At 40.2% G+C, this 27843-nt stretch overlaps 1 protein-coding gene across 1 annotated transcript; it reads right to left on the minus strand.

Moving 5' to 3' along the window:
- Nucleotides 1-4472: 4472 nt before the first annotated feature.
- LOC109039841 (uncharacterized) lies at nucleotides 4473-26677 on the minus strand. The gene is made up of 6 exons (XM_019055515.2): nucleotides 25915-26677; nucleotides 23530-23606; nucleotides 18162-18577; nucleotides 8032-8322; nucleotides 6143-6238; nucleotides 4473-5092 (listed from the first exon to the last, which is right to left on the minus strand). The coding sequence occupies exons 1-6, from the start codon at nucleotides 25966-25968 to the stop codon at nucleotides 4875-4877; spliced, it is 1152 nt and encodes a 383-aa protein (XP_018911060.2). The 5' UTR covers nucleotides 25969-26677; the 3' UTR covers nucleotides 4473-4874.
- Nucleotides 26678-27843: the final 1166 nt, after the last annotated feature.

The raw sequence follows: 27843 nt of genomic DNA on the forward strand, positions 1-27843 counted from the left end.
AAAAATTGAAGGCGCTAAGACGCGAACGGTGAGCTCTCAATGCTGTATGCTTTATGCTGTCAATGAAGCGTCGCTCTGATTCGGGAGAAAAGTTAAGAAAAGGCCTGAAGACATCTCTCCTACCTTCGGCTGTATTACTCACATAGTGCTTGAAGCATCATTACGAATAAGACAAACGGAAACAAACACAACATGGAAAAAGAGGGAGGGAAAGGATGCGTGTTTACGACGGCGCAGAGATACAACTATTCGTACTTGATGGACGTCCGTGCTGCATCTGAAAAATTGAAGGCGCGATGACGCGAAGCGAGAGCTCTCAATGCTGTGCTTCACGTTCAATTTTGCAATTTTTACTCCGTGCGATCAATAAACTTTGAACCTGAAAATAGCGTAAACTTGTGCTGATTTGCCAAAATTTTCTGAACCCCTCTCCACGTAGGGAATGCCCTACCAGAAAATATCACATTACGCCCCTTTAACCAGCCAAGGGTCTACGCCCTCAGATGCGAGCCAGTCCGACCCTGTATTTGTGTCCCTTTACAGCTTATTACCTTCAAAATGCTGGCCTTGGCTGACGATGCATTTCCGCCAACGATCCGCCAAATCACGGAAGGCTTTTTGAAAACTCTCTGAGTTGATGCGCTGCAACGTTCGGATCGTGTTCATTTGAACGTCTTCCACAGATTCAAATCGTTTACCTGTGTACAAATACGACCCGGAGACTAAAGCCCAGTCCTCTCAATGGCTCAAAAAGTCTGACCCAATGCCCAAGACGTTCAAATGAACACGATCCGAACGTTGCAGCTCATCAACTCAGAGAGTTTTCAAAAAGCCTTCCGTGATTTGGCGGATCGTTGGCGGAAATGCATCGTCAGCCAAGGCCAGTATTTTGAAGGGAATAAGCTGTAAAGGGACACAAATATCAGGTTATTCTTCAAAATTTATTTGTCAATATCTCTTCTTTTTTATATGATCGTCCGAGCAAAAAATTACAACATTTTAGCGATGAGAAAAAATAACTGATTTCTGAATCCTAAAAGTCGCAGCGCGGCTTTGAGTCTGTCACTTTAAGCTGCTGTACCTTGAGAACCAATAATGATATCTTATTTCTGTAAAAAGCACTGTTTTTGTCTCGCTTTCTACTTTTTATTAACACCAAGAAAAGTAAAATTGAACCATTATTGCCGTTTTTATGGCAAAAGTCCTGAAACTTATTGAACAGACCTCGTAAAATGACAATTATCTGAAACTGGCTATTGTTTTCAAAAACTTTTATTTCGGCTGTGGTTAATAATAAACGGGGTCAGCTCTACTGGTCATAGTGTTTTAGTTGTTGAAAAAACACTGTATGAAGTTACTCATGAAAAGACAGATTTAATCAGAGCATGCCCAACTATTGCTGCATTCCAGGTCATATAGGTTCCTGTCGTATACCGCCAAATAAGCCACATGATGCCTTGAAAATTTCAAATCAGAATGTTGCTTCGTTGTCTCATGAAAAAAACACCAAGAACGTCGAACATACAACGTTTTATTCATTTAGGCCATGGCTCTGGTTAAACTTGTACGAGGTATGTAACAATAAGCTTCCACATTTTTAACTCCCTCCTCCCCCTCCAAACAGAACTGGATCTTCCTCCCTTAAAAAATTACGTCGTGCGTTCTTTCCATCCCTCTCGTTTTACGCACAAATGAAAAAGAAGGTTTTGGTACCATTTGGTATAGTGACTGCAAAATATACCAAATGATCACTAAGAGAACTTCTTTATCTACCCTTAAAAACCATAAAACTCTTTAAAACTTTCTTCTCGAAGTGCGGTCTTTTAAGTGTTCTGAGCAGTGCATATAGCGACGAGACGTGCCAAATAAATGGCTCTCTTAAAATTTTACACAATTTATTTTTAAAACTTTATATCTTTAACTCTTAAGACCTCTATCTCGAACAGCATCGTTTTGAGGAGGCGTATAGCGTGGCACTGTTAGCTGTGAGTTAGTGCCTATCAAGGCGCCTTCACTTTCTCTCCACGCAACACGCGCAACTTTCGAGTAGTAATATTCGCATCACTCAGGCGTTACCTTCAGTGCAGTGTATTTCCATTATATTTGATATATGTTAGTGAAGGCATCTTCTTCCACATTGGAATGATGCCATGGCTATCAAAATTCGATATATTGACACTATGAGGCTCTATGGATTTATGCCAATTTTGAGTCAGCTATAAAAATATGAACCATATTTTCACCCCAGAAAAGAGGGTCACAGGCACCAGATTTTTTAAAAGGAACAAGAATAAAAACTTCTTTATTCGAGGTTTGTTAAATACCATCGTAGATTACAGACACCGTATTGGCTGTGAAAGAAGTAGAAAAGTGTTCTTACACACACACCAGAAGAAAAAGGAGAAAAGGAAGAAAAAATGCAGGTGCTAGACACGCAGCCAATCAGAAAAAACCCATGGAGCCTCGTATTGTCAATATATCGAACTTTGATAGCCATAGCATCATTTCAACTTGGAACAAAAAGCCCAGCGAGAGAGAGAGGGGGGGAGAGAGAGAGAAAGAGAAAGTCTTGTTATGGATCAATGAGGTCGCGAGCGTTCGCACATCACGTTTTGCATTCATGACTGGAAAGCAACCATATTTCACACGACTTTTTGTCGCGCACCTAAAATATTCCCTCATGCTAAAGCAAAAAAAAACATTTTTCGCGCCTTTTTTTCCTTCCCGATTAAAAATTGCATTAAAACAAGCGTGCTGGTAGATAAAGCTCCGAGCTAGCTTAGTTTGTGACCTTTAGTCTGGGTTAATTCTTAAAAAGAAAGTCTCGAACCCTCAGGGTTAGTCATGCTTTGTGCTTGGTTTTTTTTATACCAATAAATTATACTCTATGCGACATTTTCCCGCCGTAGTGATGACGTCACCTTGGCAGATCATTAAAATCAACCAACTTGTTTTTTTTTATCCTTATTCGTAGTTTATGCTCACCTTTCCATGCCCTTTCGTACCTACATCGTCAAACTCAAAGTTATTTATAAGCTAGAGCTACACGATATCGAACTCTCAAATTCATTTTATGTCATGGTTGAATCGTCATTTTCCTCACGAAAGAACGTAATACATTTCAATGTTGCCAAATTTTCTTGCGCAGATTTCACTTTTACCGAAGGATTTTGATCATTTTAAATTGAAAATTTTACTGATTTTTCTCCAGATCTCATGCGAAAAGGAGACACATTTTGAAATACAAATTTCAAAGGATACTCTTGCACAAAATGGAATGGTTTGAGCCATTTTTGCAACCTTGGAGTGGAGTTACGTTCCTTCCTCAACGGCTTTCGTCCTTCGGAAACGACGAAATGAAGCGATTGCAAGGCCACGTGGGATAGATCATTTTCGTGATTTTTGGGCATCGGGCGGAGATTATTTACCAAAGTCTGTCTTTTCAAATGTTCGAATTGTGACACAAATTTGTAATTGATACAAAGCGGCCCTCAGAGGGCGAAAACCTCAAAGGGGAGACTTTTGGTTCTTCTCTATCTCGAAAAATATGTTTTAGAACAATGATATTCAGGAGCAAATGACATAAAGAAAAATGATAGGGGCACACAGCTTTAACCCCACTGTATTAAAGTGTATAGTGCCCGCTCTCTTTAAATTATCGAATATGATTCAGGATTTAATCGGAAAGAGCACATTGTCAAAGGCAAGGTTACTTATCTCATCGGTTAGCACCATCAGGAAAACCTACATAATTTGTCCGACTAGCACCGGGAAGACCTACATAATTTGCCATTTTATCGGTGAAAGAAAGTTTAAAGAATAAGAAAAAAACTTAATTGGAGAAACGCAGAGAAAACAGAAGAAGGAAAAACAAAAAAAGATCAAACAAAGGAAGAGAGTAGTGGTAGTGAAATAATTTTATTTTCAAGAGGTGCCTAACTTTGGAGCCCATTGACGCCTCTCATACACTAACATGAGAGCGTTTCAACTTTCAGAATGTGTTTCGATAGAAGATGTAAAGAAACTTAGAATAAAAGAGAATAATACTCGAATTCTTAATATTCATCCTCTTCTAACGACTAGTACATAGCCGTATTTGTCAGGCCATCAAGTAATGAGCACAAGAAACTATATCTAAGTATTACAAATCTAAAAAAATACGAATCTTATTAGGAATTCTTAATACAGGGGTATATTCCATCACTGGACCTTCAGTGTGTTGGAGAGGGCGAGGGACGGGCTATATTTTAAGTTTAGAGTAATAAAGAGGAAAGAAGTAATGAGGTAAAAAACCAAAAGTAAGAACATATAAAATCGTTTTATTTTAAAAGTTACAAATCAAACGTGGAGCGTCGCAAAAAAATTTCAACAAGGAAAAATAAAGGATAGTCGTCACAAGGACACAACTAACCCGGTAGTTACAACAACTACCATGGTACGCTGGTTGTGACGACTAAATTTTTATTCGTGAATTGGACGTATTTATGCTAAAAGGAGATATGTGCAAGTGGAAAGATGGGGTGTGCTCGTTAGTTGGGCCATAAGAAACAATGTAAAAGTGGATATAGCTCCTTTTGAGAAAATTGAAAAGCGGGATTTGACATTAAATCAAAAGGAGCTAAGCGGCAAAATATGCTAACTCATGAGCCGCGGGCATGGCAAGAGAGCGTTGTGGACAGGGCTCATGAGTTAAAGACACGGATCCGCGGCTCGGAGTCTCCATCGTCGCCGCTGACGTCACTGGCGCTTTATATTCCCCATTCATTCTTATGGCCCGACCACTAACGAGCACACCCCATCTTTCCACTTCCACATATCTCCTTTTCGCATAAATACGTCCAATTGTGGCTCAGTGAACATTAATATCTCTAGTGTCACTTACCGCTGGCCAGCCTGGCATCAGCTGCTCGTATTATGCTGTCAGTGTATGCGTACTCTGCTACTTTCGTACAGCACTCGGCACAGTTGAAAGCTACAGGTGGGTTACCCTCTGATTGTCGTTGTTGAGTCGCGGCGCATGTCAAGCATATTGTCAAGTGACCGCAAGGTTTCATTATAGCGTTTTTATAGTTGGAATAGCATATACAGCAAGCTGTAAAAGGGGTGAATCAACTCAAATTGGGTCCGTCACACGCAAGACACAAAGCTACCTCAGTAGAGTCTTAACAGGTATGTTTGTACAAACATTGAGTTGAAGATCCTAATCAGTAGGTACACTGGCTTGAATAGCAAGGTTGCTGCGAGATTGCAGTCATGGCAGTAGCTTGCAATTCTATGCAATACTGCTGCAAAATCGCAAATGAGGAACTGTTAAGGCTTGGATTGCAATATACTCTCCGAACGTGGATCGCAATCTTGCTGAAAACTTGCCCAGCATTTTAGAAATTGTGGAAAAACGAGTTAGCAGGAAGCCTGCACAAGAGCTTTTTGCAAATACAACAATCAAACTTGCACTAGTCTCGCAAAAGTTTTGAAAAAAAGAGTTTGCAGCAGCTTTTCTTGAGTTTGCCGTCATCTTCCGTGGCATATTTTATTGTTTCTTATTTTCATTTTGCGTCGAATACGCTGTGTCGATCATGTTATAGCCACAATTTGGCAACGCCGCCATACGTGTTGGGGCCGCCCGCCGAAGGTGTTGAGATCTGATTCAATATCTAGTTTGTAAACAATGTGAATCGGTATTAAACCAACATTTTTCTGTACGAAAGCTGGAGAAAGGAAGTATCACATCCTCAGAATGAAATCTGGCAGAAGAAACTAGTGCACTTTCATCATTATAGTGTCGCACATCTCAACTGAACAACGTTTTGCAATAAGGAACTATTATTTCTGACTCAACCATAAAAACACCAATCTGGTGAGGCAAATGAATAGTATACGTTGTTTTTAAAGTAAGCCTGAAAAAGCAGTTCTTAATTGCGAAATGCAGTCCAACCATTCCTCTTATCGTAAAAATACCATCCCACGCTCGGCTACAAACACCGACAAGAAGATGTGTATTGATTTTGCAATGAGAAACTACAATTTCTGGCTCAGTTTAGAATGAACTTATGTACCATCAGTTTCCCCAGGCACATATGGGTTTTTACGGATAAGCCAGATATTGTAGTTCTTAGTGCAAAATGTAGTGCAAATAACTTACTTTCATCGTCGCTGGCATCATTGTCCGCTTCTTTGTCCCTTGGGTCGGGGGGTACTTTCGGAACTGGCGCCGAGGGCTGCTCGGTGGCCGCTGATGCTGTTAAAAATTCAGGGTAGTTCGTTACGAATCACGATTAACTTATAATTACTTACTGGAGGTGGCCAAACATCGGTTTCAGCACAAATGAACTACATTTTGCGATTAGGAACTACATATTTTAGCTCAATCTGGAAACACCGTATGCACCCTGTGCACACGAGGGTGGTTTCACGATAACTGGAATAGTTGTGTCACCGTAACAGACAACACATTGTTCGGTCATATTTTTAGTAGACTTGATATTCACTCAAATTTTTTCCATTAATCTTCAAAAGGTTGCGTATTATAACGCTTTCTATTGATTTATTCCTCTACTTCTCAATTAATATTATGTAAATTCCGAAAATTTGCTGTCTGTTACGAGGTAAAAAGTCAGCGTGACAGACAGCACATTTTCGGCCATTCATATATTAAAATTGAAAAGTAGAGCGATAAATCTTTGAACAGCTTTATAACACGTAACCCTGTATAGATTAAGGCAAAAAAAAAAATTCGAGTGATTATCATTACTACTAAGAATATGACCGAAAAGTGTGTTGTCTCTTACGGCGACAAAACTAATCCAGTTATCGTCAAACCGCCCATGAGCGTTTTTACAGACGAGCCTGAAATTGTAGTTCCAACTTGCAAAATGTAGTCCAATGATTACTAAATTATTGGTTCCATCATTTGGGTTGGAAAGGGGATGGGGGGCAAATGGATCCATTGCGTCTAGAGGCCTTTTTTACCTGTCTCTAAGCAAAGATTCTATTCTATAAACCCTAGAATAAAGCGAAAACATGCAGACGTGAAATATTGCATTCGAAATAGCTTTCTTTTCTTTTAATTTTTTTTTTTTTTTTTTACACCTCCCATAATGCTAACACTGGAGGTAGACTCACGGTTTGAAAACTACCCATCTTGAGAGTTTTTTAGCTTATATTTTCAAGGCAAAAAAAGCAAAATTTCAATATATTTTGGTCTCTCCATGATGGATATGAACATGAGCCTAAAACATGTTCAAATCATTGATAACTATTGTTTAAAATGAGTTTTTTTCGCTCTAAACTCCCCATCTTCCTCAGAATTGGTACAAAACCCGTAATATTTTTCTTTGTGCATTGTTTTTTTCTGTAATGAGATTCCGTTTCAATCTCTTCCAAGGGATCAGTTTCTGAAGGTAACGCGTCTAAAAGAGCGGACCAAATGAAGTGCTCAAGGCTAGAAAGATGAAATTCTAGCGAAGATCAGCTGGAATATCAAGGAGAGAACGTATATCAGAAATTAACGTGTCCGAGAGATCACAGATATTAGAGAGACAATTGGATCACATTTTGCAATAAAAGACCACTATTTCTTACTCATTTTAGAGGCAACATATATGCCATTGATTTTCCTATGCAGTTACGTGCTTTTATAGGAGAGCCGGAGATAGTGGTTCCTTATTGCAAAGTGCAATCCAATTCATCGTTACTCTCGGAAAAGAGCGTACCTACACGTAATGTTGCCAAATTTCACCTCATAAATTTCATTTTTACCAGATAGATCTTTAGCACTTACCTGAAAATTTCCCCTATGAATTCTATTCTAATGTCATGCAAAAATCAGAATAATTTTAGGGGAAAACTGAATTGTTGGAGTCAACTTCGAGAGCTTTTTTTTTTGCTTTGATGCTCGTTTCTGAAAAAACCAGTGGCACCATTGTGTTTCTCGTAAAATTTTACATAAACAAACACAAAAACTTAAATCGCGAATCCTTCATATGTGAAAGATCTATTTAAATTTAAAATTTGAGAACATTTTAGAATTACCAATTAGAGCCGCTTCCAGATTCGTTTCTGCAGCTGATGGTTCGTAGCGAGGTGGTCGGCTCAGTGGTGGTTGGTTCCGCGGTGGTTGGTTCCTTGATGGTTGGTTCCTTGATGGTTGGTTCCGAGGTGGTGGGTTCTGATTAGAGCGGGAGGGGCGTGCACGTGGGTTTCGAGGAGGTGATTCCGGCGGTATTGAAAACGAATCGGATTCCAGAAATTGATACGGGAATGTGGGTTCCCGCTGGATTGGTCGGGGACGGTTTCGTTTATAGGTCGTACTCTTATATTCACCTGCCAAGAAAATTTAATTTTACAAGCATTCGGGTATCAGTGGCCTGAAAAAGGATTATCGGCGTCTTCCGCGAATCCCGCAGTTTCTTTTTATTTTGTGCTCGACCAGGTACATTTGGACGTATTTCTGTCGAACGGAACTAAGCGCCAATTTGAGTTCCTTTTGAGATATTTGGACGTATTTATGCGAAAAGGAGATATGTGCAAGTGGAAAGATGGGGTGTGCTCGTCAGTTGGGCCATAAGAAACAATGTAAAAGTGGATATAGCTCCTTTTGAGAAAATTGAAAAGCGGGATTTGACATTAAATCAAAAGGAGCTAAGCGCCAAAATATGCTAACTCATGAGCCGCGGGCATAGCAAGAGAGCCTTGTGGACAGGGCTCATGAGTTTATGCGGAGGCGGGCGGACGAGGGCGGAGTAGGCGAGCGGCTTAGTTGCTGCTGACGTCACTGGCGCTTTATATTCCCCATTCATTCTTATGGCCCGACCACTAACGAGCACACCCCATCTTCCCACTTCCACATATCTCCTTTTCGCATAAATACGTCCATTTAGAATGCCGGATAGCGCGTTCTATCAAACAGAACTAAGCGCCATGGAAAAGCATTGCGAGTAGAGGACGAAATGAGCCCGACGCCCGGTTCCGCCGCCAATCCAAGCTCCCCTCTACCTTTCTCCCCCTATGGCGCTTAGTTCCGTTTGACAGAAATACGTCCATTTTACGGAATCATTTCGCGGCTTTTTTATACTCATACTTTTTGGTCCTAGGAGAAGGCGCAGGGGACGTCCAACAAAATCGTGGATTGGTGGCATTCAAGATTAAATTACAAGATGCCATTTACCAGATGACCTCTGGGTCGATAGACAAGAGTGGCGATTAGGTGTCGCAGAGCGCCCGGGCGCGCTGTAAAGCGACTTGAATGTATATATGTACTTTTTGATCTCGAGCTGGAGGTCCAACATTGGTCCGAAGACCAAAATCTATGAAAATTCGCGTTTTTTGGCGGCTTAGAGGACAAAGCGCGTATGCAGTTTTTGATATCTTAACCCTTGGATGCCCAAGCCGGGTCCAATTGACCAGAGGCTTCCTCAAAATACGTGCCCAGCGGGTTGTATGGGGCCGGTACGTACAAGCTTTAGCTACGGCCAAAAAACACACTACAAACAAGCGGGAAAACTCGAATACGTCAATATTAGAGAAGCGCTCAGCAATGTTCTATGTAGGTGCGTTTTCAAGTTCCCGGAAGAAAATGAGCATCCTTGAGATGATAGAACTCGCTGACAAAAATTTCGGCAATCAATTTTGAGGAAACTGCTCTACTGCTAAAAAAATTATCGTGCTTCGACATCAGAGGCATTAATTAAGGGTGTCGCATATTAATCTATTCTACAAATAGTATGTTGGCGTTTTTTACTCAACGTGCGTTCGGAATCAGCATAAAGCTGAAAATCTCAATACAGAGGGGAAAAGCTCTCACACAAGCATAATTTTCTCAAAGAAATACACTGTTTGGTGCAACACTAGAAACGGCCACTCAGGAAGGCAACTCCAGACGCGCTCCGGCTACATTGGGACTTAGGCTGTCGCTGGCGGCTGGAAACTTGCGCCATCTAGTGAGCGATTATCCAAACGAATCTTTATCCCAAGACTTAGGCTCATTTTCACGACCTCTCTGAGCTTGGCAGCAAGAAATTCAAGAGGCTATACTGCACTGAGAAATTGGCCCAAGAGGGCCGAAACGTGTCTGCAGATGTCTTTCTGAATGGTCGTTACTAGTGTTGCACCAAGCATCGTATTTTTTTGAGTGACAATTGTGCTTGTGTGTGAGCTTTTTCCCTCTTTATTGAGATTTTTAGCTTTATGCTGATTTTTATCGCACAGTGGCTAAAAAACTCCAACATACTGTCTTAGGACCCGTGCGTCCACCGCAATCAGTTTGTATTCAAATATGTCTGGAGGCCCCTCGCCGCGCGCGCGATCTTGTTGTTGAACTGCTACGCCATTTGAACGCATCGTCACTGGTATACTAGAATTCTAGAGGCAGGTTAAAATAAAAAAGCACTCCCTCTTAGCAGAGCGCTTAAAAGAATGACGTCATATTGAGAAAAACTGAAAACGGCCAGTGTCAACACATCCGAATTTAAAAAGACGGATTCGGGCCTTGTTTATATTAAGTTCTCTCTCGAATCTGAGCGACGCCTCTTTATTTGGTAGTAGAGTGCCGAACACTGCGAGCTCACGCCTCGCGTCATCGCGCCTTCATTTTCGCAGATGCAACACCAACACCCATCAAGCACGAATAGCTGTATCTTTGCGCCGTCATCAATGCCCGTCTTTTCTCTCGCCCTATTTCCATGTTGTTCTTGTTTCTCTTTGCCTCATTTACGCTGGTGCTTCATTGCTTTAAGCGCTAGGAGTAATTTTTTTTATCGTCCAATTTTTTAAGATTCTCGACACTGGATCTACCAGACTTTTTTTCCAGTGTTATTTTTCATCCTAGGTTTTTATTTCATCACTTTCAACACTATACTTAAATTAAACGCATCTGAATTGGACAGAATTAAAATTGAAGCTCCAACTCGGTCGTATATCTTCTTCGATGCATATTTTTCCTACTTCCTCTATTCATACCCTGGTAAAAATTGGCGATAGGAGCTGCGTTTCAAAATACCATAGGAGTTCTTATAGCCGACTAAAGAAGGCTATTGAAAATCATATAGATGGCTGTGGTGCGGTGGCGTTTGCGGACGTGGCGTTTGCGGATTCTAAGAATCGGGTGGCGTTTGCGGATTCTCATATTTTGACGGTGGCGATTGCGGACAGGCGGAACAGGGCCGGTGGACTTTGCGGACCAGCGAATTTCGGCGGTGGCGATTGCGAACGGAGGGGTAGGCACCTACATATGCTGCCCCCCACCCCTGCGCTATATATTGAAGAGAAAAATTACCGGAGAGGCTCTGGATTCCTTTTCGTGGATGTAGAATGAAAAAAATATTAGTATTAAACATTCGTATTATATTAGTATAAAAACATATAAGCAGTGAACATACAGTAAGTTTTTTTAAAAAAAGGCATATCAGAAATTGCGAGAAACTGAAAAATCGTCAGTTTCAGTCCATTTTTAGGATGAAAAACATGTTGTAAATTCTAGTCCAAATTACTGAAAGTCAAAAAATGAAAATGTGTTTTCATTTTTCGTATTAATTTTTTGACTTTCAGTAATTTGGACTAGAATTTACAACATGTTTTTCATCCTAAAAATGGACTGAAACTGACGATTTTTCGGTTTCTCGCGATTTCTGATATGCCTTTTTTTAAAAAAAACTTACTGTTTGTTCACTGCTTATATGTTTTTATACTAATATAATACGAATGTTTAATACTAATATTTTTTTCATTCTACATCCACGAAAAGGAATCCAGAGCCTCTCCGGTAATTTTTCTCTTCAATATATAGCGCAGGGGTGGGGGGCAGCATATGTAGGTGCCTACCCCTTCGTCCGCAATCGCCACCGCCGAAATTCGCTGGTCCGCAAAGTCCACCGGCCCTGTTCCGCCTGTCCGCAATCGCCACCGTCAAAATATGAGAATCCGCAAACGCCACCCGATTCTTAGAATCCGCAAACGCCACGTCCGCAAACGCCACCGCACCGATGGCTGTAGAAAGCGGAGCAAATCATATAGCCGGGCTATACGAAGCTATAAAAAAGTATACAGTCGGGCTATAGTTCCTATCGCCGGGCTTTACACTTTATCGCCATTGGCTACAAAAGGCTATAAGAAATTGTGTAGAAATTCGTGTGCTTTGGAAATCATTAAGTTTGATACGGAATTACCTTAATATTTACGAAACACACATTATATTTTCCTTTAAAACATATTTTTTTCATCAATTAAAATGAGAATAATCCATACAGAAAGTGCAAACATTTCAAAATCATAAGTTGAAAAACGCTGACTCCGCGAGATTAAATATTGGAGCCAAAGCGGAGCGGCGACGCACTGGCGCCTACAAACCTAACAGGGATACTTCACGCATTGCGCAATGCGTGAAGTATCCCTGTTAGGTTTGTAGGCGCCAATGCGCGTTTCTCTCTGTCCTTCTGCCGCGCCGCAGCGTGCCACGGCGTCTGAAACAACTATTTCACACCAGAGGTATTGCACAGTATCATGAGAAATTGAAGGCGCTCCAACTTATTAAGAATGACAGGCATCCTTCAAAAGTACGGAGCTTTCCTCGCAAAATAAATAGAGATACTACGGCACAAAAAGAGAGCGGTAGTCCAAAAACTAACGAAGTCCTAGTATCCGTATTTTGTAACGTTTAGCATAAACTTTATCGTGTGGCTGTTGCTTAATCGCCATCGGCTATGAAAGGCTATAAGAAATTGTACAGCCGGCTACAGAAGCTATTGAAAATCTTACAGCCAGCTTTAGGTCTGTGGTATTTTGAAACACAGATTCTACTGCAAATTTTTACCAGGGAACTTGTTTTCAATTCGCGTTTGACAGGTTTTCCAGTTTTCAGCGCGTAATTTGGCCCCAGTGATTGTGACGCGGGATAAATTCTTTCAGCTTGGAGTCGGGAAAATAGGTAGACGTGTAACACAGCCATAAACAGGAAAGACGCAATCTAGCCTCATTTTTAAACTTTTTCCCCAATCTGACACAAAAAATGAAGTGCACTCAGGCACTCTTGATGTACTAGAGAGTATTGGTCGCGGAAAGATCCAATTTTTCGACGTGACTTGACGCCATGGAAACTCGCCGTCTCGTTATACACGGGGGGGGGGGGGGTAAGGGGTTCTCTTCCCCCGGAACAGACACAAATCTTCGTTCATTTGATGTAAGGGCGTATCTTAATGTCTACGTGAGCCCTATTTTACATGTATATAAATGTATTCCGCGGCTCATGCGAAAATTAAGATACGCTCTTACGTCAGAGGATCGAGGAAATGAAAAGGTCGAAAGCCAAAGGCCTTGATTGCATTGAGGAGTCGTAAATTTTCGATTAACGATTTTTTTTTCCGGCCTCTGAATGGCCACTCATCAATACCTCATTAAAACTCATCATAATTTGTTTCACGTCGTTATATCTCTGTGATTTGGCAAAAATTCCACGAACCTCGTGTACGTACAGTGTATGCACATGTCAGTTGATGAAGTAAAAACAGGAAATCTGAAGCTTCTCAGCGTCGCAAAGTAATAGTCGCTCTGGCTCTGAATTAATCCTCTTCAAATCGTCACCCTCGAGCAAAAGTATCGGATTCGGAAGCGTCATGCGACGTTTCAATATTTCCGCCACCATTTTATTTTTTTACAGAGAAATCGTCGGTGGAATCTTTTCGAAAATTTCACTGAATTTTATTGGCAACACAAAAAAAATTCAGTGACACTTCCGGACAGTTTCGTTGAACAATTTCACCGAAAAGAAATAAAATGGCGGAGGAAATTTTGAAACGTCGCATGGCGCTTGTGATGCTTTGGCAGGAAGGTGACAAAATGTGCTTAATGACATTCCATTCCTGAACCACTTTGCATTTAACCTCGCCTCCCTTGCGGGTAGAGAGGGAGGGAAAAAAAACGACAAAAAAAACTAATGAGCGGAATATTCCATTGGAACTCTTAAATCACCATAGGTGCGAGAGCTGTATCAAAAAAAGGAATAAAAGCACAAAAAAATCAATGCTTGCCACCACATTTTTTGTTTTTTGGCACAATCTATTGAAAAGTTGCCACACTCTCAGGAGACTTGAAGAGTTCACTTCAAATCACAAATGAAAGAAGGTGGGGGAAAAAGAGAAAAAGAAAAGACACACAGTGCCAGGCCCAGAAAAATGCCTCTAGATTCCATTTCTAAGCGTTCTAAAGGAAAAAAGTAATTATTGAAATAGCAGAACAGACAGTGGTGTGGCGTGCTTTGCGATACATCGAGTGATCTGCCATTTAAACCTATGGAAAAGGATCGATAAACAGGGTGTCCGCAACGAACACCCTAATAATCGATTCTTTATCACAGCTTCAAATGGGGGATTATCGATAATCGATCATTCACGCCGCGCAAGAGTGAAATTATGAATTGCCTAAACCAAAAAATGATACCAAGTCCGACCAAAATACATAATATCTCGTTTGAGACAATATGGAATAAATATTCCTAACTAAAAATACATAAACGTGCGTTATTACGATTGATTCAAGAGGTCGTTATTTACTTTTCGGTCATTTTTTACTTTTTTTATAATTCTTATTTTAAGCCTTTCAATGGCAAGGTGGAATTTATTAATCAAGCTTAAAAATTACGACCCAAGATAAACAACTTAACCATGATAGATATAGATCTTTGATTAATCCCACAGATTTGCAAGCATTGACTAAAATAAATTCCGAATCGATTAGTCGTAAAATTTAGCTGACTTAACCAAGTAGGGATAGAATTCAAGCTTGGTGTTATCACATGTTAATCAACTATGTTATCACATGGTTGAAAACCTCGAACTAGGAAAAATTCAGCATGCCCACTCTCGCGATGCACAAATCAAACGATCTCATGTGCCCTTTTCTTAGGATCCACCGGATGGATTTTCATTTTTATTCTTCTGATTCTTTAGAATTTTTTTCTTTTACTCGACAAATGGATGTATTTCTATCAAACGGAACTAAGCGCCAATTTGAGTTCCTTTTGAGGAATTTAGAATCCCGGATAGCGCGTTCTGTCAAACGGACCTCAGCGCCATGGAAAAGCATTGCGAGTATAGGACGGAATAAGCCGAACGCCCGATTCCGCCGCCAATCCAAGCCCCCCTCGACTTTCCTCACCCTATGGCGCTTAGGTCCGTTTGATAGACATACGTCCAAATAATCAATATGCTTTATTGAAAATTCGAATTTCAATTATTTTTTTCAACATTAATATTTGAAATGTGATGAAAAAAAAAGTAATATTAAAAAAATCTGCCAATGAATATTAGATGAATAGGTATGGTAAATCGACAAGATTCCAAGTCAAATGAAAGGAGACCTTCTAAGGAATCATGAAGTAAACTGGTTCGAATTTCACATGGCGGGAGTAGGCACAGCCGCACAGTGGATCGAGTCAATAGGAGAGGTCAGACAAAATTTGGAACCTTTAACCGCTTAAAACTCCAATCATACAAAACTTTGAAATTCTAAAAGTGACTCCATGAGTCTTCTCGTGAAATTTTCTTCACTGAGCACCCCTTGAAGTTAAAAATGTGTCGAAATAAACATTAAAAGAGGTTGTTCCAAAAACGCCGATTTTGGCCCCCCCCTGGATTTGGCCCAAACTTTGCTCAGATGTTGTACTAAGTGTCCCCGATGCTTGGGCAAAATTTCAGCCCCCTCGGATAATTAGGGGGGAGGGGGCAGGGGGGCAAAGTTGCAATTTTTTCAAAACTTTAAAAATCGATATCTCGCGAACGGTTTGAGTGTAAGTGTTGCGGTTTGCGCTAAAAAACGTCAAAAAATATTCTCTACAAGAATATTAATGCTGTTTGCAAGGTTGCGTAATTTATCGCGGTCATAAATCGATTTTTTCGATTTTGAAGGTTCGACTTTTTTTCGTTTTTCGTCTCTCCTCTCTTTTGAATCGTTGCTACGTGAATAAAAACCTGTTGAGGTGATTCTCCATGAAATTCTGCATCTACCACACTTTGTTTGATCTTGGGGAAACGATTCGTTCGTGAGTTATAGCGATTTTTCTGCGCGTTATCGGTTACGCGCGGGCGGCTTATCGGCGGCGCTCCATCCCGCGCGGGCAACGCAGAGGTTGTTTCACCCCTAGGGCCTTATATTCATGCTGTAGGCTGTAATTATCTATATTTTCTCCTCCCCCCACCCTTCCCCTGCAATAAATATTTGTTTAATACTTCGTTATACAGGGTATCCCAGACCACCCGTAACAGGTCTTTTTCTCGGTTGGTTTAGGTAGTACGAAGTGGGAGGCCGCGGAATTGAATAGGGAATTGACCCCAAGGAATCCGAATTTCATGGTCCCGATGCCCCCCTAGCCACCCTCGGGGGTTAAAGGGGGAGGCACAATGTCTCCCAACTTTGGGGATCGAGACCCCTTCTTCACCTCACAAGGGGGGCATGGGGGGTTTCGGGACCGTGAAATTCGGATTCCTTGGGGTCAATTCCCTATTCAATTCCGCGGCCTCCCACTTCGTACTACCTAAACCAACCGAGAAAAAGACCTGTTACGGGTGGTCTGGGATACCCTGTATAACGAAGTATTAAACAAATATTTATTGCAGGGGAAGGGTGGGGGGAGGAGAAAATATAGATAATTACAGCCTACAGCATGAATATAAGGCCCTAGGGGTGAAACAACCTCTGCGTTGCCCGCGCGGGATGGAGCGCCGCCGATAAGCCGCCCGCGCGTAACCGATAACGCGCAGAAAAATCGCTATAACTCACGAACGAATCGTTTCCCCAAGATCAAACAAAGTGTGGTAGATGCAGAATTTCATGGAGAATCACCTCAACAGGTTTTTATTCACGTAGCAACGATTCAAAAGAGAGGAGAGACGAAAAACGAAAAAAAGTCGAACCTTCAAAATCGAAAAAATCGATTTATGACCGCGATAAATTACGCAACCTTGCAAACAGCATTAATATTCTTGTAGAGAATATTTTTTGACGTTTTTTAGCGCAAACCGCAACACTTACACTCAAACCGTTCGCGAGATATCGATTTTTAAAGTTTTGAAAAAATTGCAACTTTGCCCCCCTGCCCCCTCCCCCCTAATTATCCGAGGGGGCTGAAATTTTGCCCAAGCATCGGGGACACTTAGTACAACATCTGAGCAAAGTTTGGGCCAAATCCAGGGGGGGGCCAAAATCGGCGTTTTTGGAACAACCTCTTTGCAAAATTGCAATTCATGTCCGACCTCTCTAGTTGCCTCGATCCACTGTGAGCCGACTCTCCCTGAACCATCATAACACGATTATACATATGACTAGCTCAGCGCAACTGACCCATACGGAAAATATTAAATGGGCCTGTTGCATGCAAGAGATACAGCCGCGCGAATAGACTTTTTAAAGGTTAAATGACACGAAAATTACGATGGTCAAATAAAAAAAGTCTGAAATACACTCCTTTCTGCGTAATTTGCGTTGTTAGGAACGCGCTTTTTCAAATTTCCCGCGTCTGGGGGCAGTTTTCTAATCACCGGAAACGAGCAAACGGCGGGCTCGGTGATTTCCGGAAGCTGCCGAGTTGTTGTTGTTGTTATTTTTCCTTCAGTTTGTTTACAAACCCAACGTGATCACTTATAGTGGTCCATATACGCTTTATGCGCTAACCGAATCGATCAAATTTTAAATATCCAACGCAATCCTCCTACATTTCATTTCACGATATCACGAGCTCCGATTGTTAGGTTATGTTGTCAGTTTTAGTTGACCGGAAATAGCCGCGAGTTGCCGTTAATTGTTTCTGTTAGAAAACTGCCCCCAGACGCGGGAAATTTGAAAAAGCGCGTTCCTAACAACGCAAATTGCGCAGTAAGGAGTGTATTTCAGACTTTTTTAATGTGACCATCGTAATTTTTGTGTCATTTAACCTCTGAAAAGTCTATTCGCACGGCTGTATCTCTTGCATGCAACAGGCCCATTGTTGCTTTAACAATTCAATTGCTAAAAAAAGTGACTGCAATGTTTCAACGAAGATTTCACAACGCAAAAATGCTATTTTAACTACTAGTGAAATCTACATTGAAACGTTGTAGTCACTTTCTTTGGCAATTGCGAACTGTTACATCAGCAATTTTATTTTTTCCGTGATTGAATTTATTTAGTTTTGGACTCACCTCGCGCATCTTTCCCCGACGACTCCTCAACAATCTCTGGCTCAAGTCCGTCTTTCGTTGCAATATACTGGAGAATCTTCACTGTGAAATCCTTGGAAGCATCATTAGGTTTGCCACGTTCTGTTATGATGAAAGCGTCTGTGCCCCGGAATTTTTCAACCCGCACTTCCGGATCCGAACTTTTCGGTCTTGGTAGACACGAGGGCCACTTGGATTTTGCATCCAGTCGTGCGGGTACTCTTAACATGCGCGCAGTTGTCGCACGCCACGCGTAAAAGCGCGATGTTTCCGTCTTGGTTGATTTAACCCGCGATTTCCGATCGGATTCCTCTTCGAATGACGACATCGATGACCACGAAGATGCGGAATTTTGCCACTCGATTTGTGTACGCCGTCGTCTTTGGCTCCCTTTCAGACTATGGACAGAAGAGGGTAAAGTTGTATTCATGGTCGTCATTGGCGTAGCGTGAATCGGTTATCGATAATTCCCCATTTGATGCTAGGGTAAAGAATCGATTAATTCCTATGTATTTTTGGACGCTGAATCCGATTTTCGCATTTGTGTAAAGATCTTTTCGCCGCTAAAGCCGCCATTTTGAAAAAATGGCCTAAAAATGGCCTAAAATCCCAATTTTTGAAAATATCTCGCTTATTTTTGATTTTTTGACCAAAGTAGTTATTTTCAAAAATAAACTACATAAAATTCTAAAGAAAACAGGTTCTTATCAATTTTTTGATTTGACTGAAATTTAAGCCGCCAGAGCGCGCTGAAAAAACCGCCAAAATTCGAATTTCGCGAAACTTGCGCTTTTCTCGTGAATAATTTTTCTCAGGGCGACTCTACGTGAAAAATCTTAACTATCAAACTGATAGAGCAACAAATCTAATACTAGGAGTTGCTTTTTACTAAATTTTTCTTAATCCTGGAGCACTGACAAGCTTTTGAAGTCGCATTGAAAAAAGCTAAACCGAGTATGGGCAGGGTTCGCCAGTATCTGCGTAATTACTCTTCTGTGGACTTTTCTAGGGGACTTATTTACGAGTCAGATTGTAAAATTTCATTGGAAGGTGACCCCCCCCCCCCCCCCCCGAAAACCCCTAATAATTAAATGTCACAAATTACCCCCCCCCCCCTCCTCCTCACTCTGGCAATTACCGCTATTGGCGCAATTCATTTTAGTGAATGAAACGTGAATGATTTCATCGGTGATTTCATAGCTTTCGAGCAACGGTTCGGTTTTTTGGACGGGAATAGAAAAAATGGACGGAAAAAAGCTTACTTTGAAGTAGACGGACTGTATTATTACATACATTTGCATAGCTTTTTCAAGTTTTAATAAAGACATTTCAGAGTTTTCTTAATTTTCACAAATCAAGCAATTTTTGAAGAAATTATACTCTGCATACAAAGTTATAAAATGCAAATCATGTTTCTACCTAATTATATTCTACAGCGTATTGTAGATGGTCCTGGAATTTTCGTGAGATCAGTTTGTGGCACATCCGAGTTCTTGTTTTTTTTTTGATTGGATGGTTTCGGATCAATATGTTGCACTGCTTTGTTTGAGTGCAGTACTGTTGTTGCTGGTTCTTCAATTTCCAGGTCACTTTCGTCATATTCACTGTCAGTTTCAGATTTTTGGTCAGGTACCGGCGTTGATGGCGTAGATGAGCCAGGTTCACAATCCTGATTATCATCTAAGAATGTCATAATTTCCGTTTCGTCGATGTCTCCTTCCTCTTCCTCCCCTTGTAGGGTATCATCCATTTGAAAATTATCGCAGGAATGATTGCACATCTGACAGAGAATGGTGCATCGTAAGCCATTTTTACGGCACCCACAAGTCTTGCGGCAACTTTTCTTGCACTTGCAGGCAATTAGCTTTAAAATATTTTCGGGAGCTGGTGAATCCAAATTTGTTATAGGCGTTAGCCCATTTTTGGTGGCTTTCCAGCCCCAATTGCAAGGATCCTTTTTCTCGCCCTGCCACTCCTGGACCTGCAAATAAGTTCGGAATGCATGCTCTGCTGCAGCCTTCTCAGTTGGAGGCAAAGACCCAAGATTTTGTTTATTTTGAAATTAAGATTTTGTAAAGCAGCCGTATCTGTACTTATTCAGAGAAACTTTCTCAATGTCTCTCTGGCCGTAAAGTGCAAGAAACAGCTTCCGGCCTGCAGCAGAAATGATTTCACGTGTTGATTTCGAGTATTTATATTCCTCTGCATATTTGATTAAATCGTGATTTTTTTAAAAAATATTCAATTTTTAAAGTGAATCATAGATCAAATAACTGAACAAGTCATAGCTTGTAAGCTCATAACTTGCAACTTGTCGATGGACATTCATTCGTCTTCAACGGAGGTTGCCAATTTTAGACTAGGAGTTCATGATGTATTGATGCATACGGAAGGTCATGCAAATCAGCGTTTCCATTTTTTTCCATGTGTTTTAAAGTAACTTAACATTAACTTTTGCTCGAAACCGATGAAATCATTCACGTTTCATTCACTAAAATGAATTGCGCCATATGGTAATTGCCAGAGTGAGGAGGAGGGGGGGGGGGGGTAATTTGTGACATTTAATTATTAGAGGTTTTCGGGGGGGGGGGGCGGGGGGGTCACCTTCCAATGAAATTTTACAATCTGACTCGTAAATAAGTCCCCTAGAAAAGTCCACAGAAGAGTAATTACGCAGATACTGGCGAACCCTGCCCATACTCGGTTTAGCTTTTTTCAATGCGACTTCAAAAGCTTGTCAGTGCTCCAGGATTAAGAAAAATTTAGTAAAAAGCAACTCCTAGTATTAGATTTGTTGCTGTATCAGTTTGATAGTTAAGATTTTTCACGTAGAGTCGCCCTGAGAAAAATTATTCACGAGAAAAGCGCAAGTTTCGCGAAAATCGAATTTTGGCGGTTTTTTCAGCGCGCTCTGGCGGCTTAAATTTCAGTCAAATCAAAAAATTGATAAGAACCTGTTTTCTTTAGAATTTTATGTAGTTTATTTTTGAAAATAACTACTTTGGTCAAAAAATCAAAAATAAGCGAGATATTTTCAAAAATTGGGATTTTAGGCCATTTTTAGGCCATTTTTTCAAAATGGCGGCTTTAGCGGCGAAAAGATCTTTACACAAATGCGAAAATCGGATTCAGCGTCCAAAAATACATAGGAATCACTCATCAAAAAGTTTTCCGGGAAATTTTCCCCAAGAACTTCCCTATTGCCTGGACATTCGAGATTTGCCAAATTTCCTCCAATAAAATGTTTGTTTTTGAGAAATGTTATGAATATTTTTCCTTGAAATTTTCAGGAACTTTAGGTGAAATTGCGAACAAAATAATCTGGAAAATTGGAAGGGAAATATTCATAAGTGCACCCGGAAAATCCGGAAATTCGTTTTTTATCAAAGGAGATTTTGCAACGTCTGATTTTGCCATCATACGGCGTTTTTCCTTAACACGGCAGAATTGATATAATGCAAAGCACACCACGCTACTGATGGTCGTCTCTTTAAGATGCATCTTCAGCTTTGGTGAAATAGATTCTGGATAGGAATAATATCGATGGGCAAAGTGCGAAAGCACGTATCTCCATTGCAGTGTTTCAAAGTGTTCCACCCGTATTGTATTTTCTCGGAGAGCAACAAGCTAACTTTACAGCTTGACACTTATGCACAATATTCTTCTTGCGGAGCAAAAAATTTCAAGATATTACTAGGACTAGTTTTCGGAAGAAAAAATGTAGTATGACAGTTTGTCTGCACCGTTGCAAACGGAGATAAGTGGTTTCGCACTTTGGTCATCAATAATGCAAGGTTTAATCATTTTGATTGGTTTTATTTCAGTCTGAAGATCAATCATTGAGGAACGTTAGTGCCGAAAATAATCTTCCAAAATCTTTAAACAAACTCGAAAGCACTGTTTCCATTTTGCAACCGATTTCGATTTATCTATATCGTTGATTAAGTTTCAAAACGGTACTCTTGATTTCATTTTAAGACTTTGGAAGATGATTTTCGGCACCAATATTCCTCAATAATTTATCCATAGACTGAAATTTTGATTTTCCCTAAATAATCCACCTCGAGTTTAAAAAATGGCATCCGTCCTTAATCGGTGCAGCCATACGTGGCTTCATTGAGCTATTCTACCTTGCTAAGGAATAACACCGTATTAACATTCGAGAGTTGTCAAATTTCCTCCGATAAAATGTTTATTTTTAAGGAAATTTATAAATATTGTCTCATAAAATTTGAAATTTTTGGATTACCTATTTCATTCCGAATGTGAATAAAATTGACTGAAGTATTCAAAGAAAAAAATTCACAGATTGTCCTGAAAATTCATATTTTATCAAAGGAAATTTGGCAACGTCTGGAGGCTCATACGGCGTTCTTCCTCAGCATGGCAGTAATGGGATGGACAGGGCGCTCGCGAAGGTGAATCGTCACCCCCGCAAAACCTGAAATTGCCCCCCCCCCCCCCCCCCTCAGGCCATCGATTGCGGGGGAGCAGACGAGGAAAAATAAGGAGAAGAGAAAGAAAAGGAGGAAAACGAAGGAGATTAGCGAGACGACAAAGAACGCAATTGAAAAAAAGACGATATAGGAGAGGAAAAGATGGAGGAAGAGAAAAAGACAGATGATGAGAAGGGGGATATATGTATGAACGAAAAAGGGGGGGCTGCGGTTTTGGGAGGGTACGGTGGGTCATAATTCGTCATTTCCCGCACGAAAGAACGCAACTACATCACTAAGTTGCAAAACTTTCACTTTCTTGTATTCTGACTAGAAAACTATTGAGAGTTTCTAACTATTTCAATAATTTTTCTTCTGACCCCACCCAAAAGTCAGCAAAATTTTGGACAATTACATAGTAACATTCTTGTAAAAAGTCAAATTGTTTGAGTCAATTTTACAACCTTGGAATTGAGTAACATTTCTTTGTTTGGGATACGATGAACTGCATCCCTCCAATACATTTTATAAAATAACCAATGTTTAAGGAAATATGCTTCGGTTGCTTCCGATCGATTTTAGAAAATTAGTCTCTTTTCAATAATTTTTCCGCTTCCTCAGATTTGGCTGAAATGACGCCCTCCCCTCCCCTCTCCTGGGGAAAAAGGCGCAGGGGGAGATAGACAAGGAGAGGAAAGAGGAGGAATTATCAAAGAAGGGGGCAAAGAAGGAAGAGAAAAAGATGAAAAAGAAGGAGAGGGAAAGGTATTCGTCGTAAGGTCTTCGAGTTCTATCCTCTCTTCCTTTCAATCCCTCTGAGCCCTTAGCTTCCGCAAAATGTGACAATCGATTGACAAAGTGAGACGGTCGATCTGTCATCATTGATGAACAAAGATAAATTTGCAAGAACTCACCACGAGCACCAACTGCGACTAAATGCTGCAAGTCGTTGCGAGGCTGACCTTGCGCCGCTATTTGAGTGGTTCCTCATCTGAAACGGAAAATGTGGGCGCTTAAGAGCTAAATCGCATTTATTTAACATGTGGAACAAATAAAAGGTTTTCAGGATTTTTTTATAAAATGTGGGAATTTTAGAAGGATATATCTGGTAGATTTTTTTAAAAAAAATTCACACTGAAACTATCCAATTTTTCTTGATTATTAAAAGTGGACTGCTTCTTTCAACTAGGAACTACAATTTCTGGCTCAGTTTAGAAACAAAGTATATACCATTAGTTTCCCTATACACAAGAGTGGTTTTACCGCTGAGCCACTTATTGCAAAACGCTGTTCGGTTGATCGTGTGGCCAATTAGCAGTTTTTTTAAGAATAATAATTATTTTTATAATAAAAATACCTACAATGTTTTTACATATTTGATAACCAAAAGTTAATGTGAAATCAGTATAATCTCACGGTCTGAAACAACAGATCCACCCGCATGGGGTATTTCAAATCGATGGCGAAACTACTGGACCACGTATCTCGGTTTGCGACGTTGCAGACTTTCTATCTTATATTATATTTTAAATGAAAAACCTGCCAACGTCAATTCCTAAAAAACTTCCATGATTTTTTTCTCAGTACAAATCAGGAAACTCTGTGAAAACTTGAAGGAATAACATTTATTAGAGCTCCTTCATCAAAGCCGGGTCCACCAATTTGGCAACACCGGATTCCCTCCATTTAAACCTATGTTAAATAATCGATTCATGTCGGAGCTCCTGGCCCCTCCAAATATCGATACATTTCCATAGGTTTAAATTGAGAAAAACAATGTTTACAATCTACTGGATCCGCCAATGTCCTTCAAAAAAGTAAAATAGGAGCCGAGATTTACAAACACCGCAAACGAGATGCGTTGCCTGGTACTTTCACCTCGAGACGTTTAAAACCCCTCATACTCATTCGTTAGATACGCGGTTTTACCGAAAATTCCTGTATTTAATTTTTGCTGCTTAGTTCGTGTTCGCAAATTCCACGTAAGGAAAGCATGTAAGTCGGCTAGACTTACATAGATCATATATCACTCTAACAATAGGTCACAAACAACAATGAATTTTCACGATCCGTTGGACTTATGCCTCCCCTTTTTTCCAAGGACAGTTGCATGTCTAAACGCTGACGCATTTTCAACGATTTTCCGTGAAATTTTTGCGGAAAAAAACCAAAAATTTTACGAAATTCCAGCCTGGAAAAAGACGCTCTGTCGTAGATTCCATAAAAAAGTGGGGAAATCCGATCGGAATTAGCTGCGACTTTGGTCTCTTGAAAATAGACCATGAAACAATCGTTTTGAGCCCTTGGGGATATTTTTACCACTTATTTTAAGATCCAAAGGGGGGTAGGGTATAAAGCCCTTTTGATGAGACTTTAAAGTCCACTCACACTGCACAGTTCCTCTCAGAATTTCAACCCGACGGGTCCACGTCCACATTTTCCAACACAAATTTGACAACACGAAATATGTTTTGTCAAAATGCATGCGTCTCAGCCTCACCATTATCCAAAATTTCATAGCAAAATGTGTAAAATCCACTAACCTTGGAACACTCTCATACTTTAAGGATTCATATTAGGGTAACATTATTTTCTACAGACCAAAAGGCGCCTTTTTTTGGAATATTTGCACGAAAATGTCTAATTGAATAATGACCGCATACTTAATAAGCTGCTTTCACCGATCTTTCACGATTTCTCTCTGATATAAGGAATTGGAGATGAAAGGTTTAAAAATGAGAAAATACATCGCTTAGCGACGTCATAGGATGCTTGGGGGGGGGGGGGGGGGGGCTCATGAAAAAAACTTGTATTTTAACGGGTTAGATCGCTTTGGCATATAGTTTCTGTAACTATCTAGGATATTTTCCCGCTCAGTTCCATCAGAAGTTTCCATTTTTAAACGCAATTTATTAATTTTTAAATATCAACAAATTCTCAATTCCATCCAAAAAAAAACACCTTTGTCTGAGTTTGCTAACAATATAGACCTGGAAATTGCACTGGAAAAAAAAAAACACGTTGGATCTAGAGTCCAGACTCTTGAAAACATTGACAAGAAAAAGGACTCTTGATTCAATTGAATTTAAGCTTAAATCAAAAGGAAATCCGCTCAAATTAAGAGGCTTGGACCTTAATTTAAGCTTAAATCTGATTGAATCAAGAATATTTTTTCTTGTCGATGTTTTAAGAGTCTGGACTCTAGATCCAATGTGTTTTTTTTCCAGTGTGGAGAGAATGTCGATCTCTCACTGAAATACAATAGTACAAATAGGATATGGATAATATTAAAAACTCACAGAACTGCAAGTGACGAAGAAGACTGCCAGATACAGGAGACCCCAGAATCGCATGACCTCCTCGCAGATGGGTCATCAAAGAACGAGAGAGAGGCACGTCAACTGGTTAGACGGTGACTTTTGCCTCCAACGAGAACAGAACGAGACGTTTGATGTTAGTGAAGAAGAGTTGACATTTTCCTCCTGGCAGCGGCATACCCTCCTTGCAATAGAACGCAGACCTTTTTTCATCTCCTAAAAAAGATTTGTATCAGTGTTTGTGAAAAGAGAATAATTGTACATGCACGACACGTCCTCCTAAAGCACGGGGAAATGGACGTTTCTTTTCAAGTGATTTTTAAAACAAAAAAGTAAAATCTGCAAGAGTCGTCCACGGCACGGTCGGTTTAGTACGTTGCTAAACCAGCGGTATCATTGTAGCTGGCGAATTCTGCGTCAACAATAATGCGGAGTGCCGTCAGAAGAAGGCGTATGACGTACCTATTCGATTAACTCCCTTTTTTGTGAACGCTCTCTGCGTTTCCACGCAGTGCGCCGAATATTTTCCCGTCACCCCTCCAGATAAATGCAGAACATCCCAAGTAGCAGTTATCGCGATAAACAGCGATTTTATCGGTTGACTATCGCGATTATATCGGTGGCAATTTATCGCAATATTATCGAATAAAAAATTGCGATTTATGGCGATTAAATCGCTATACATCGCAATTTTTTATTGAATAAAATCGCGATCAATTTTCGTCAATAAAATCGAGATTAAATCGCCATATATCGCATTTTTGTTGCGATGATATCGCGATAAATTGCCGGGCGATAAAATCGCGATTTTATTGCAACAAGTTCGAGGATAATCGCTCAGATGTTGGTGATCTTAGCGATTTTATCGAAGAACCTCGGGTGAACTTGTTCCAGGAACTTTGTTAAAACTCAGTTATGACTTTTTCTGAAGTTCGCGGAACTTTTCCGTCCAAACTGAGCTCGTGTTGACAGGGACAAAAGAAAGACTGCCTGGAAGCTTTTTTGTGGTATGTGACACGCGGGCATTTCTAGGAAAAGTGTCGGGTTTTAGACGCGAATATTTGTAAAGGGTGTTATAAAAAATATCGGATTTTACCTGATGTAAATGCAGTGAAAAATAAGTCTTTTCAACGAATTCTGGAAAGTGAAATTGTGAAAGTCACTGAATCAAATTTCATTTTCAGCTTTTTCTGCTCAAAACGTCACGGCCGTCACATTCATGATCGTTAAGTTGCAATATGTGCGGCCTCATAACCTTTTTTTCGTCCGATAAATTGCTCCGAATTTTGTACCAATTTCATGAAAAAAAAATATTGTAGCTGAATTGACAATGTATTTGACTACGAAATAAATATGTTTTTCACCCAAAATGTATAAACATATGCTGTTATTAAGTTTTAGGCACACACGACCGTCATTTACAGGTGCATATTTTTGTTCGTCAAAACAGCCGCTGGGAGCAGTCAAATCGATACAACACTGTTCAATTCCGTTGAGTGAATAGTTCACATCAAATTAAATTGTGCATTAGTAACTGCCGGAATTTAGAATTTTCTGGTTTGAGTTGAACGGCATATTTATTCAATTGAAACTTTGCGTGCGTCGTGACTGTCATGCCAATTCTTAGCAAAAAATTGTTGTTTTTAGATGGAAAAAAAACTTGAGCTACTATTTTTCTTTGTTCTTTCTTTTAATAAAGTACGGTACAACTCTAAAAAAAACACGCATTTCAAACCATCTCCCTTCCTATATGTAAAGTAAACCAAAATAATGAATGTGACGATCGTGGCAATTATTTTCAATGATTTCTTCAACCAGAAAAACGCCTGATAAAAGAGGTACCTGCATTTAATTTTTAAGCCTGATACCATACAGAGCTAGAAAATAAATGCTTGATCCCAAAAAATGAAG

This window comes from Bemisia tabaci, chromosome 5 (genome assembly GCF_918797505.1).
Source record: "Bemisia tabaci chromosome 5, PGI_BMITA_v3".
NCBI classification, from domain to species: domain Eukaryota; kingdom Metazoa; phylum Arthropoda; class Insecta; order Hemiptera; family Aleyrodidae; genus Bemisia; species Bemisia tabaci.